The sequence below is a fragment of the Chaetodon trifascialis genome, chromosome 3, assembly GCF_039877785.1.
Source record: "Chaetodon trifascialis isolate fChaTrf1 chromosome 3, fChaTrf1.hap1, whole genome shotgun sequence".
Lineage (NCBI taxonomy): Eukaryota > Metazoa > Chordata > Actinopteri > Chaetodontiformes > Chaetodontidae > Chaetodon > Chaetodon trifascialis.
Window position 1 is genome coordinate 13376779 of NC_092058.1, and position 14756 is coordinate 13391534.

The 14756-nt window shown below is 42.5% G+C and overlaps 1 protein-coding gene across 3 annotated transcripts; it reads right to left on the minus strand.

Moving 5' to 3' along the window:
• Positions 1-380: 380 nt before the first annotated feature.
• ddi2 (DNA-damage inducible protein 2) lies at positions 381-11892 on the minus strand. Of its 3 annotated transcripts, XM_070959066.1 has the most exons (11): positions 11782-11892; positions 11460-11631; positions 9854-9983; positions 9035-9346; positions 8794-8920; positions 8504-8631; positions 6644-6772; positions 6327-6430; positions 5977-6169; positions 3298-3346; positions 381-2965 (listed from the first exon to the last, which is right to left on the minus strand). In XM_070959066.1, exons 2-10 carry the CDS (start codon positions 11595-11597, stop codon positions 3336-3338), a joined length of 1272 nt encoding a protein of 423 aa, XP_070815167.1. In that variant the 5' UTR covers positions 11598-11631; positions 11782-11892; the 3' UTR covers positions 381-2965; positions 3298-3335. The 3 variants fall into 3 exon arrangements, with proteins under 3 accessions (XP_070815167.1, XP_070815164.1, XP_070815165.1); XM_070959063.1 differs by lacking the exon at positions 3298-3346; XM_070959064.1 differs by lacking the exons at positions 3298-3346; positions 11782-11892 and having other exon boundaries at positions 11460-11697.
• Positions 11893-14756: the final 2864 nt, after the last annotated feature.

Consider the following 14756-nt stretch of genomic DNA (forward strand, 5'->3'; position numbering starts at 1 on the left):
AACTGCATCTTAAGTTTCCGTGAAAAAGCGGCAGTCTGTATGCATACTCGATCTTTGGAAAAACATCTTGAAACTACATTTGCAAGGTGATGCATTGGTGCACGTATTGCAGCATTTCCTGTTGTACAAAACAATTGTGCACATTGATTTTTGTTTGCTTAGTAAGACAGATAGCATGTAGTGTGGAACCGGGACATAAAAACTAGCTCTGACATACCAAAGTTTCAGAAGTCGGTTTTGGAGTATGGTCTTCTTCTCTGCTTCTGCATGTATAGGAAAAAACTTATCACTCAATTAGAGGTTGGCTTAAATTATCAAAATGCAGCCCTAATCACACCGCATTTATTTACAGGAAGTAAAAAATAAATCTGCACACCGTGTACAAATACTAGTTCCATTTTATTTTCAATTTAAAATTTCATACAAGATAAAAGTAGATAATTCAATCTGCCTGAACATTGTTGGTATATGACTGAAATAAAGCCAGTAAAATACTTGATATATAATGTACTGACAAAACATTTGACAGGCATAAATGGCCATATTCTAACAGATTACAAAATGAAAGTGGGTGTTTTGAAAGGATATGAACACACTGATGATTTGACACAAAATAAAAGGACTTTCTGAACAGGAGCTACAAACACTTTGTAATCTACACATGGCAAAGCTCTCAAACTGTAGAGAATGATACATACAGTACAAGATACCTTCTGTAATTCACATACTGAACCAAAAAATGCCATCTATGATCATGTGTCGACAAACACGCTTGTGGCTTGCTTGATATTTCAGTGATAACGGCTGCGTATGTCGGGGTATCCACTTATCTGGAGAAATTCATCGTAAACTTGATCAAAAACGATCAACCCCTCTTAAACTGCAGCAGTTCCTACAATATAGCTTCTCATCATTGGGCTCTGACATATAATTGAAGGGCCTACAAACAGAAAAATTTATTTTTAAGCAAATTGCTTCAATGTTTGCACTGAATGATCTACAGAGTTACTCTGAGGTGGAGAGCAGGAGCAACGCTACTCCATTATTATTTTTTTTTTATTGATGCTCCACAACTGAAACGAGAATCATTTTATGACAGATCAAAGGGAAATTATAGTGATGTTTAATGGTTCAAGAATCAATCATACATTGGGCCTTTAATAATGTGTCAATGTTGGACGAAAAAACAAGAAAATCAATCTACCATACCAAATCTCTAAAAACCAAGGAAATGGGTGGGCACCCAAAACATCTGCATGCAAACACACCTCACATATCTGCAATATCCAGAAAAGTATTACCAGTTGTCCTGTTTGTTCTTGGATATTCTGTGCGACAAACCAAGAGACAGCATTTCCCTGTGTTTATACGTGCTCCCTGCAAAGTAGGGACTGAGACGTCTGGGTCAGTAACAAGGTATAAATAAGACAGATGCTGAGTTGGGAGGCTGGGGACTCGTATGACTAGTTATGAGTCTAGGTGGGCACAGTGATACTGCGGGCTAGTAGTGCCAGCAGAGCTAGCTCCACAACCCCATGGGCTCTTTCCAGTGCCTCTGCAGCCTCCATCGCAGAAAACCCTGCTGCCTGGATTCTCTGGATGTGCTCAGCTGGAAATTGTTCTATAAAGGGATGCGGAGAAGGGAGAGGAGGAGCTGGAGATGTAAGCTGGGGAGCCTGAGCAAGGGGAGGAGAAGAGGGGGACGAGCTGCTCGAGACTTCCTCGGGTGAGCCCACGGCCATGGACAGAGGGCTGAGAAAAGTGTGCTCAGTCTGAAGGCCAACAGTGTCTGGGGTGTTGGTGCCGGAGGCTCGTCCATCTGCAACCCCTCTCCCCTGCTGCCCCTCAGGAGGCTCCCTGAACTCCAGGTCCCCTACAGGATCAGGAGAAACCTCTGGCTCAGGCTGACAAATGCTGATGTTATTGGCTTCATCTTGCCCTCGGCTATCTGCCCTCCTCTCCCTGGAGTCATCTGGATGCTGTGGTGGTCCTTGTCCCTCCACAGTCTCTGCTATGTCTCCGCCCAGATGCTCATCCTGGCCAGAGAGGTCAGGCACAAGACACTTAGATGGTCCCTCATCAGACACAGCAGCAGCATGGTTGGCTTTGGCATCGCTTGATTCTGCACTGGCTGTGATGGCAGTAGAGGGGATACGCTGGGTGTTTTCTGGTGTCGGTGTGCATGGCTCGAGGGCCACTTCGTCTGTTTCCTGTTTAAATGGATGTGAGGGGGAGCAGGAGGTGCTGCGGTTTTGGGACTGGGCCCGGTTGTTGGACACCAGCAGCTCGTGAAGCTCCATCAGAGCGGCCGCCAGCGAGGGGATGCTCTCGGAGCTGGAGCAGTGCTCTCCTTCAGGCTGGTCCCTCTCAGAGGACGCCGCGCCTTGGGAGGCAGTGGGGGACTCCATTTCAACCGAGTCGCATGGGCTAGGATCACTGGGACAGGCTTCTGTGGCATTAGCTGCGTCAGACTCAGTCGCCTCCTGCTCCATGGGTTGAATGGGGGAAAGTTCCTCTGGGTGGGGGAGCACGGAGCTTTTCATCACCTCGTCTGACTCAGCAACCCCCTCTGTGGCTCCAGGCTGTACTTCACCCCCCTGTGATACTGTCGTTGCGTCTGCAGGAGGGGTGCATGTACGGAGGATGTCTGTTGAAGTACTAGATACAGGGGGCACTTCGGAGTTGCTTTGAACAGGCAGAGGGTCGACCTGATGAGGTGTAAAACCAGAATCCTCTACTGGGGATGACGGTAGAGGAGGCTCCTGGAGGCCAGGTAGGTCCTGGCACAGCCCTGGTGTTGAGGTCTGCTCCATGGCGGCCGGGGCAGACTGAGAGCGATCCAGGGCCTGGGGCTGGCCAGAGGAAGGGCTTTGGGAAGGGGAGGTGGATGAGGACATTTGGTGTAAGGTTCTGGGTAATGTAAATGGTGGGGGCTGCCGTGAGGTAGTTTGTCCATCTGCAGTGTCTATTGTAAGAGAAAATATAACTGTGAATTAAACAGCTGGAATTTGCGTGGACCCAGTCTGGAAGCTTTATGCTTTTTAATAACACCTGAGAAAACAACCCAGAACACAAATTTCCTCACTGAAACTTGCTGAATACCCGCTGCACATAATTCATTACTTGTGCTACTTTCCCCTCTTTTCAACACTTATATGTATTCAGAATAAATACATGAATAAGTACAAACAAAAGTACAACATCAATTAACCAATCCAGCAGCAAAAGAACAGCAAAATAAAAGACATAAATAGCAATGGACTTAGCACTGGCAATGGACTTGTGAATTTGCAGTACCTGGTTGGTAGGGCCCTCTCCAGCTGTCTCCAAATGCATCAGTGCTGTCCTGCTCAGGGGTTAGGGCACACACCACACACATCATGCAAAGGGACGGAGAAAGTTAGCAGTCACACACAGAGCATGCACCAACTTATCTGCCTTTTCACACGCACAGATGTGAAAAGTGTCATCCAAAAACAACTTGAACCTATGTGCTGACAGAGAGGTCACAGCATAATCACACACCCTGCCACTGAACGTCAGAAAGCTCAATTGTGGTCACATCAGCAGAACATTCGATAACATCAGTTGACCAAAATTATTTGATTGATGCCTCCTGTAGTGGAGGATTGCCTTATTCCACAACGAGGCTGCTGCGCCGCAACATGAGCCTGAATTCATTGCAACGTTTTGTTCCATTAGCAATGTGCAGCCCTCACTAGACGTGACCGGCCAATGGAAGCAATAACAAAGACTAAATGCATCAATGGCTATAACACGAATGTCAATGTGAGCCTTGAAAAGCATTAAAGGGAAACACTTACATGATTATGGTTCGACGATCACAATGTGGATAATGTAACCAGACAAGAAAGTCTGTGACGTATTAATCCAGTAAATTAAATGCCTGCTTAACTTCATCACGTGGACGCTAACATCATCTAAAAATCCAATCTCGCCATAAAGCAGTCATGCCCATTTACCTGCAGCATTGACCACGACTGGCCAAATACACTCAGAGAAAAGGTGGGATGTAAGGCGTAGCTATATAAACACAATGACTGAATAGCTGACAGATTTGTATTACCTCACTCTATATATCATCATAATACCAAAACACTGATATGACATGACACCATCCAGCTACAATCAACCACAATTAGCAGTTCACCCATGCTAACATTTCTGTCGGAGCAAGCAGTTTGAATGAAAACTGTACAATTCATGATCAAGAGAAAACCCTCGTAATTAAGAGGCTGTCATCCCATAATCATTAGAAAACTATCTCACAAATCAGAGGGAAGAAAATGTGACTATAACAGTGGTGGCCATTTGACTGACATCATCATGCTCACGCTTGCCAATCTATCCTTAACTATTTGGTTTGACACGCTAGAAGTTGTTAATAGTGTTGTTTTCGTAAATGAAAATTATGACTAAATATCGTCGTCAACGAACCTTTATCACGCGACGAAAATGAGACGAGACGCAATGTAAATGCTGGTCATGTGACGATAACTACAATTAAATAAATAATGCAATATTGTTGACGAATAAAAACGAGACTAAATGTGGTTTATAAAATAGAAACTCTGCTAAAATGTCTCTTCATTTTCATTGACTAAAATGTGACGAGACGAAATGTTCTAGCTTGGTAAAATAAATATGTCGTGAATTCAAATCAGAGCGTCTTCGTGTCTGGAATGGATGTATTCTTGAGTCTATAAGGTAACTATATAACAATAAGACCACCTTGTTTGAATTGTGAAATGGGTTTGGCTAAAAGAAAACGTTGGTTTCGTCTTTACTATGAGGTACTTATACTATATTGACTGGGTTAAATAGAATTGCATTACTAAAAAGAGACTAAAATATGATTTCATTGACTAAAACTAGACTAAAGTAGTCAAGGATAATTCTGACTGAAATAAGACTAAAATGCTCAGACTTTTAGTCAACTGAAACTTGACTAGACTAAAAAGAGTATGAACGTAACTAAAACTAATAAAAACACAAAGACTAGACTAAGACTAAAGCTAAAACAGGCCGCCAAAAACAACACTAGTTGTTAAGCTCGTTTAGCCATGGTGATGGTTTTGTTATTAGTATGTGAACACTGTGGAGACATTTTTAGTCATTGTTCAAGTGTGCACATGAAAAGCATGCCATGTCTGAAGTAAAGCTTGGACCCAAGCAGTTTTCTGTCAATACATTAATCCCGTTAAAACAGTGTGTTAATCACCAAAGCATTTCCTCTCATCATTTTCTCATCCATTTGAGATCTTCTGTTTCACAATTACAGGGTGTTTTAATCATGACAACAAGACTCGGGTTCTCTTTGAGAGATGCAACACATTTCTGTAGTGCTGCTCTGATACCTCACTGACTTTTTTTTAAAATTTCATTGTCTGTGTGAGATCCTCTTGCTCAAAAAAATAACCACCTACGTTTCTATTAGCACAACACGTCCCTTCATGGCTTCAAGTGCTGTTCTCACACTCCTTCAGTGATCCATCTGCACTGTAGTCCAACACACAATCTGGAAATGTTTAACAGCCCGTGCTGAACTCACTGCAATAAGACACGATTAGCGCTGGTGGCTCCATTTAGAGCTAATGGAATTTAGTGCCTTTCAGACTCTACATACAGAAAACAAAAAGTGAATCATGTGTGTTTCCTTTTAAGCCTAAAAAGCTTGATCTCAGCCAAAGTCTCAATTATATTCTTTTCTTCTACATATACGTTTATATTCACCTGGCAGACATCTCTCAATTTCCTGACCTCATCTTACTCTAAAGCACAGTAATTTGCTGAGGTGATGACATGAAGGGATCATGTGGCTGAAAATTCAGATGACTGCATAAATGGGGTTGAGTAAGAAGCTTTAAGTAGCACATGCAAATGTGGTTCTACCTGAGCTGAAAAAAGCCCAATCAAAAACAGGCTGGAGCGCAGAGATGGGAGACTGTTACTTACCACTTTCCTGTATGGACCTCTGAAGTGCCTCTGCCAGTTCTCTGTCAGCTATCTCATCTGGACGGGCATCTTCACGGCCCTCTGCTCCGTATGCCAGTCGGGCGCACTCTGGCAGCTCTGCTTCAGACAGGAAGCGGGTTTCAGTGCCGGTGGTGCCTATTAGAAGCACACTCTTCTTCAGGTCGATCGAACACTAGAAGAAAAACGGGACAAGTAATGCTCCCAGATATTCTTCAACTTTCCTGTGCGTTCAGTATACAGAGAACAGAAAATGGAAACCCCTGTATTATCTTATTAATTGCAATCCAATACTGTACTGCACACTATGATCAGATAAAAGGAGCTCACACCTGGTGTCTCTTCAGCATATCCAGGCCAAGCAGCATGTCCATCGGCTGGTCCTCCAAGATGGAGAAAGAACATGGAAGGAAATCCCCCTCTATCTGGACCTGAGCTACATGAGCACAGCAGACAACAGGCAACTCGCTCAGCTAGTTTGTGGATATCAGCAGGAAGCTCGGAGACTTCATTTCTGCCACTAGCATTGATGAGGTTTCTTGCAAAGCCACACGTCCAGGCAAATTCAAATTCTTATTTTGCAGTACTTATTTTAAAGCCAAAATACAGTTCTGCTCTCAGAAAAGTCTTGAAAAAACGCGACACCCACCCAAATGAACTCTGCCGATGATCTTCTGTGTGCCCACTCCCTTGGCGATCCCGGCCCAGCGACGGTCCACCAGCCGCATGATGTTACAGCGCTCAGCACATGCTTGGCTCATGATGGTCATCTGGGCTCCTAAAAAACAAAGAACATTGGGCTCTACAAAACGCTTAATCCCAACCAAAAATCTGTAACGGCCTGTGTAATGACGATAGGAACACAATGCTGTGTAAATCCAAGTGGGGGGACTACAACGTTAGTGGTCACTGAACTGAATTCAATGTCATGACTGACACCACATTCAAGACCTGCAACGCAGTGTTTGAAGCCATAACTGTGACAGGAAAAGTGGAAAAGATAACCTCCACCCTCAGACCTTGAAAAAATCGGAATATCTTATTTCTAACACTGAATGTGTTCCTTCATTGCCTCGTTTTCTGAACACCACAGGATGGTGACTGTAACACACAAGCGACAACAAGCACACTTCCCCTCGAAATTACTGTTATTTTGTATCACATCAGCCATCATCTCACATCCCGTTCCCTGTTAAACTCACCAATTCAGGCTTCAGCCGACAAAACACAACACCCTGTAATTTGTCCCTGAAAATCTTGATAGTGATTCAGGGACAATGGCATGGCTGGAGAGCTGGCTGGTCGTGATGTTAAACATACTGTCAAAATATATACTCTTTATCAACAGTAAGCAATGCTATTGACTTTGAATCTTGCTAGCATAATTTTAGCTTTCTGGCTCATATCTGAGCCAAAGCGTTCTATGAGCTGAGGGGACTAGAGGTACCTCCTGCTGTCAGATCTAAGCTTCCTCTGATTTACTGCAGGATTTAATGATGTTTCCATTGCATAAGAACCTCGTGGGATGGTAGTAATTGTTCCAGGTATCAGTCAAACCCACAGATGTTACCAAGGAAACTGAGTTATGCCTTGTGAAAAACTTCAGATTAAAAGCGGGATAAGCCCTTCAAGGTGTGGACACCTCACTGGGCGTTATCCCTCACATATTTCTGTGCTCCAGGAAGATGTTCCTGTTCCAGATCTTGGCTGATACATACTGGTGTAAAGATCACAAGTACAAGTCTTGGCTCACCCTCAGCGGCAGGGTGAGGAGCTCAGATGTCCGGAAAGAGCTCAGGTTATTGAGGCAGGTCAAGTATCTGATTAGGATGCTTAGCTTTTGACTAGTATGCAGTTTTTTGTAACTGACTTATGGGAAAAAAATGCTAGAGACATGCTCCTCCTTTAGTGTGTGTGAACTCAAGCCAACATAAATATGCTTTTTCATGTCAACTGGTGGATAGAAAAAACAAAGTTTGCAATGAGGAAATTTAAAAAGTAAAAGCATGTTGCGGTGCAATAAACGTCAATGTTTCCTGACCACACGGAAATGAGTGATTAATAATGATGGTTTAAGTCTGAGGCAAAATAATCAAGACTATGATCTTGCAGTTGGTCAGTGATCGTTGTTGGCTATTTTCTGTAAGAATATGCAATCAAGAGACCGCTCAGCTTTCCAACGTGTGTTTTATTGAGTTTCTCGGTACTCTGTAGGTAATCTGTTTCGTAATATCTCACTACAACTGACCTAGTCCTTCAGTGAGTAGCATCCTCCTGTCAGTCCCACACAAAACAAATCCATACACTGACTGCCTACACACAGTGCAAGAGGAGGGGGAGAGAGACCCCGGCACTGCTGGCAGAACAGCAACTGCTGTACCAGTTGCTATAACAAAACAAGAAAAAACAACCGGGCTCGGCCAATATGTAGCACATTTTAGCAGCATTCCCGTTCATGACCAGAAAACTGTAACTACGACAAATGGGATCAGGATTTAATGCTCATTACCTGAGTCAACAAAAGCTTTCACAGGGTGCCCATTGACTTTGCAGTTAATGTACAGCATAACCACCTGTCCAAAGCTTTCTGGGGCCTCCTCCATTGCAATGGTCATGTTTTCTTCCACATTGTGCTGCCTGTAATATGCACAAATCCAAAGGTAAGTGACAAAGAAACGAAAAGATGCTACCTAAGTTTGATGAACTAGTTGCTTAGCCTTGAGGCAGTTCTACTTAGTAAAGTCATGAAAATTACAAATATCATTATGTTAACATCATTCCACCGCAATATCTTCATACCTAATGTCCTCCTCAATCTTTGCTTGAGCTTCTAAATCAAAAGGATCAGCAGTCAGAAGTCTAATCCTCTCTTGCTCTCTCTTGGCTCGATCCTGCTGTTGTTCCAGCAGCACTTTAGTGAAACGCTCTGAGGAAAAACAGAACGTTACACAAACATGACCGATTCATATCTGGTTAACAATAAAAGACCATGAACGCAAATGGTGGCATGTGGAATCATTGGCTCCTTTTTTTTGTTTACCCAAGTCTCCGCTCAGTAGGGCCTCAGCAAGTGGTGGGTTTCGCTCCTTGAGCAGTGAAAGCTCATGTGGATTGGATAATAGCATCTGCTGGAGTAAGGCAGGGTCATCCAGCCCCTGAGGAGAGGAGCCGCGAAAGGCCACCGGCGTGGAAGTTTGTGCGGCACGCGGATGTTGCTGCTGTGGCTGATGCTGTGGCTGCTGACGCTGCGGTGACTGTTGAGCCTGTTGCTGCGGCCTTACGGCACCACGTTGACTGGTTGAAGAAGAGGTGCCAGGGACTGTGATGGAACGAAAATCAATATGGGGCAGACCTAAGGAGCACAAAGGGAAAAGCGTGAACGGTTAGCATTTTGCATGTACAGAAACTTTGCTTAGTAAATACAGTACATGATGCATCCATCTGCAAACTACATCCACTGTTCTCTTCCTGTAAACTGCACGTACTTCCCTCATACTTCTGATGACTCATCTGGTTTTGTCGCAACCAGCCAGCCCCTCCCATGACTTGCTAACTGGGAACCGGTAATACTAGCAATAGTAATAGGTTGAATGAATGATGTAGAACAATGCTGTTAATATAAGCAACAGTCATGAAATAAGCAGTAACTGTTACCTATCAGTGTCCCTTTCATCGTTTTTGTCTTGAGCTCTCAATTCTAGCCTGTTTCAAGTCAAGTCCCAACCCATCACCTTTCTTCTTGTGGAAACACATCAAAACACACAAGAATATTGTGCCCTCAACGCAATTTCCAGGGGCATCTTAACTTGAACTTGGCAACAGATTCGGATCAACAGCTTTCATCAAGCACCTGCGTTACCTGGGAAGGCTGGCTGAGTTGGTGGTGGCCTTCTGTCAGCTTGCCTAAGAACCACCACATCTCCATCCTTAACACCGTAGGTCCCCAAGGCACGAGTGGGGTCTTTTAGGTGCTGTTCTACATAGGTGATCTGTTTACAGAAAACATACACATTTTATACCATCATGCAGAAGATTTGCAGATTCTCGCTTCCTTTGAATGTGATGATGATATTAACATTACAGAAACCACATGACTGGATAAACTGAGCATGCTTAACACAGAGATGGTTTTTCATTAGACCACAAAACGCCACAGTCATTAGGTGGCACTGGCTTTTGCAAACTCTACTAATGTATAGTTTATATATAGTATAGTATACAGTTTCACTAACAAGCTAATTCAGTGATCTACCTGACTGGAGCAGCAAGATCTACAAAGTTATATTACTGCTTACCACTTGGCTGGTGTCATGGTGGCAGGGTAATTTATCACACTCACTTTCTGTTTCTGTACCCACGAACATATTTCATAGCACACAGACCAAACTGTATTAATTATGAATGGAAGGTGAGGGATATTGGAAGCTATTTTTTAATGCGATTGTGATGGACTGCACTGTAGATAAGATGAGATAAGACTTTACTGATCCCACACCAGGAAATTAAGTCATTACAGCCAGCGAGTATTACAAAAAGCAGAAACAGTGGCACAGAAGGGTCAAGATATTGTACATGTACAAACAAAAGCATCAAATCAAAAAAGAGTTTACAAGGTGAAATTAAAGCGCTTTAGCACTTTTTGCTAGAAAAGTGGACAATATGTAAATATTTGACAATTAATTTCCGGTCAATTGACTGATCCTTTCAGCCACTGGCATGCTATTTTGCCCCAATCCAACCTAAACTACTGCCCTTACAGCTAATAGATTCAAATAGAATTGAATGTAAATCTGTCTGTCATACCCCCAATGAAACCCTAATCAGAGGCTCTGCGAGGGCAGTATTTACTGCATGACCGTATTGAATGCATTCAGGTTATTGCGTAACGTACCCGTATTTTTAGACTATAAATCTGATAGCTCGACGATTCTCCAATAAGTTTAAAAACACTTCTCTGTCGTTAACGGTACAGTTATGCTATTCATACACCACGTCATCCATAACAATGCAAACTGTGCAGTTTGTTGAGTTAGCTGAACATGTTTAGTGAAGATTTAATCTCTGTCAAGACACAACGTTTCCCCCCATATCTCCATTTAACATTAGAAATTTGGCTAAATAAAGAGGCAAGTATTTATGGCAACTTTATTAAGTTACTGGGTAAAATGTCATGTACCCGTTAGCCTCAACAATCGCGCTGGCTCGGATAACTAGTGAGCAGTTAGCTTCATTAGTTTTCCATTAGGTTGACTTTCGGTCAGGCTACAGCCACCCACAGATAAAACCGACCTTTTGAAAGCGTTAGTCGTCGTTGGGGGCACAGGTCTACAAATGTGTCTGTTGTTGATATCCGAAGTTTCGCAACACCCCGTCCATCAAAACAGCAAAAGTCCGATTCATGCTAGCAAGTCAGCTAGCTAGCTGGCTATTAGCTACGTTAGCTCTACAGCTAGCCTGATTCTCACCTGAATTTCCCCGGCTGGGATTCCTGATTCCAGTTCGCAAAGTGCTACAAAGTCTCTCAGCTCCAGCTCCGGGGACACATCGAGGGCAAATGTGGTTTCTGGACGATCCCTCGGCGCGCAGAAAACGGTGACCAGCATCGCTTTTTTGGGGCAGAATCACTAGACAAACCCGCTGCAACAGGAATGCGGTTAGTGTATTTAGTTCCTTGTGTTACAGAAGAAAACCAGATTATTCTGTGGATTTTTCCAAGTTTAAAGACGTGTTTCAGCAGGAAAGCGTCAAAGGGGAAACACGGAAAGAGAGTGACTGCTTTGCACTTACTGGGTAAAATCCCGATGTGACAGTTTCTCTTTTATCAACAACTAAACAACATCAAGCAGTGCTCAGTGGTGCCGCATTTCATCCAGCTTGTTTTTCGACATGTCGCATTACAGCATTTGCGTCGTGAATAGTTTCTTCTTCTATTTTTAAAAACACTTCAAGCAAGTGTTCTACTACCGCCACCTACTGGATACCTTGAAAATTACACACGCTCAAGATGAGGCGTAATGAAACTTATGACATTTAGTATACAGACCATCATTTTTAAAAACCTCCAACACTGGCCTTTGAAGAGCAGCTTGCTAAAAGCTGTGTAGCCTGTTCTGGATATAAAACATCATTCTATAAGTTTATATATTTGTATATTTTAAAACAGTTGTTGCTGTAACCTTGAGTTTGCATTTTATCTCACTGACAGCTCATTAAATCAACAAATCAGCAAAACAAGTTTATTAGTGTAGCACATTTATGAAAAATGATTTCCCTAATACACTGAAATAGAAAATATGACATTAAACAACATTAATCATTTAATTCTAGTTGAGAAGGATTGAAACAAATAAAACATCTAAAAAATATTAGCAGTAGGCTGATGACTCTAATGTTTTTTGAATTACACCCCCTTCAATCACCACCATTGTCTCTACTGTGCCGTCTGGGTCCTTGGATTTTTTTCTGTTTTAATTTCTCTTCTGTACTCACACAAAGAAACTGCTGTAAAGCACTACGTTGACTGAAAAACTCCACAAATGGTTGTTGTTCAATACTACAATAATACTTCTTAACAGTATCTAAAGAAAGTGAGATTTAAAAATCAGCGGCACTGAGATTTTCTGTACGAAGCGTGACGTATGAATTCGTTTTTCAGTCACTAGTGCGCAGTTCAGATATGTTTCAGTTCATCGGAACTGAGTGTAAGCCACCATACTTGCAGTATCCATTTATTTGTGCATATTTATCGGAACACCAACCCTGATAGGTAACTCTGCACCAATTACTTTCTATCTGAGGGTTTTTTTCATCTGCACTGCATCTATATTTTACTCACAATGCTGAAACAGAAAATGTTCAGTTTTCATTTCTGTGTTACCTTAGCCTGGGTGTAGTCCCATTATCTACAGGGTTTCAGGCTCATGTAGTACCGTCCATCTGAATTGTTTCTTCAGTAAAAAATTTTAAAATTCAAAGACACAAGATAAAACTCATCATGCATGTGTGTATTTGCTGAGCAGTAAAAAGGAATAAATGATAAAAATACTAATTGTTTTTCATGTGACTGTCACGTCATGCCCTGTCATGTCACGTCATGTCACGTCATGCCACGTCCTGTCACGTCATGCCATGTCCTGTCACGTCATGCCATGTCCTGTCACGTCATGCCGTGTCATGGTCTTGACTTCAGTACTTTTAGGTGTACAAAGTGGTGGACTCAAGCTGTCTGAGGGGCAGAGGCAAAAGATAAAAAGGGCACCAGCTTGATGCACTGCATCACGTTTTCTCCACTGGAAGGACACCCTGGAGGACACTGCATTGTGTTTTCTCTATTTTAAGAGCATCCATTATTGCGCTTTATCACATTTTCTCCATTTGAAGGACACAATAGAGGACACTGCATTGTGTTTCTCCTTTTTAAGTGCATCAATTAGTTCACTTTATCATATATTTTCACTGGAAGAGCATCCTACGGGGCTGCACGGTGGCGCAGCAGGTAGTACGTGTGCCTCACAGCAAGAAGGTTGCCGGTTCGATCCCCGGGTCAGGCGGGGGTCAGGCGTGTGAAGCTTGCATGTTCTTCTCGTGCATGCGTGGGTTCTCTCCGGGTACTCCGGCTTCCTCCCACAGATCAAAAACATGCTCATTAGGTTAATTGATGACTCTAAATTGTCCGTAGGTGTGAATGTGTGTTTGTCCTTACATGTGGCCCTGCAATCGGCTGGCGACCGGTTCAGGGTGTACCCCGCCTCTCGCCCATTGTAACTGGGATAGGCTCCAGCCCCCCGCAACCCCGAAATAGGCGGTATAGATAATGGATGGATGGAGCATCCTACGCCATCATGTTTTTTCTACTGGAAGGGCACTAAAGAGGACATTTTATCACATTTTCTCCACTAGAGGGTGAATGGCAGAAATATGAGATCTTATATGAACTTCTGCTACAATGGAAGTTTTGTTGTGACACTATAAGAACAATATTTGAAGCTCTACTTTCCTGACATGCGGTGAAACTTGTCTCTGAGTCTGTTTGCTTTTGAAGCTTTGTCTCCGGAGCAAATTTTCCTTCCTGCACACTGTTTTTAGTGACACTTTGGTGAAAAAATAAATAAATAAATAAAATCTAATGCAATTAGAAATAGTCGCCTGATTAAAATCTTCTGTGATGTCAGAAAGAGACAAACAATGTTCTTCTCCATTGATAAACATCTTGGCACATTAAGAAATTGTCTTTTTGAGCCCCCTCTTTCAGCTTACTGAATTGGTTCATGTTAATATTGTAGACAGGACTAAAAGCAGTCCCTTGAATTTAAACTTACTAAGAATTTGGTGATTTTTTCTGAATTTCACTGAATGGCATAAGTTGGGCAGGGGCGTTTCAACATCCGTTCAAGGAACAAGCTCTCATGTGTGTGGTTGTATCTTGCAGACTAATCAAGAGCATGTCATTTTTTCTGTCTGTTTTCGGTCTCTTCGAGTCCAAAGGTAAAAGACCACGTTCTTACCAGCAAAACAATACAAAACCCCACAGTTTCCAAAAGCTAACCACAGACTTCTTACCTACTTTTCTATTAGTCCTGAAAGAATAACAATAATAATAATAATAATAATAATAATAATAACAAAAGCCCAGATGAAGGTTGCTAAACATGCTATAGCACAAAAGCTGTATTTCTTTATAGATGATAACATTCTGTTTCCTAAGCTTTTTAATAATAGCTGCTGGACAGATGAAAAATTGTTATCGTTTTCAACAGTTTTGA

Excerpts from the sequence above, each read along its gene's own strand:
- ddi2 (XM_070959063.1), bottom strand. The coding sequence starts at position 11,597 with ATGCTGGTCACCGTTTTCTGCGCGCCGAGGGATCGTCCAGAAACCACA. Across the intron at positions 9,984-11,459 it reads TCCCAGCCGGGGAAATTCAG|ATCACCTATGTAGAACAGCA; the intron begins GTGAGAATCAGG and ends TTCTGTAAACAG. Across the intron at positions 6,431-6,643 it reads CATCGGCAGAGTTCATTTGG|CTCAGGTCCAGATAGAGGGG; the intron begins GTGGGTGTCGCG and ends GTGCTCATGTAG.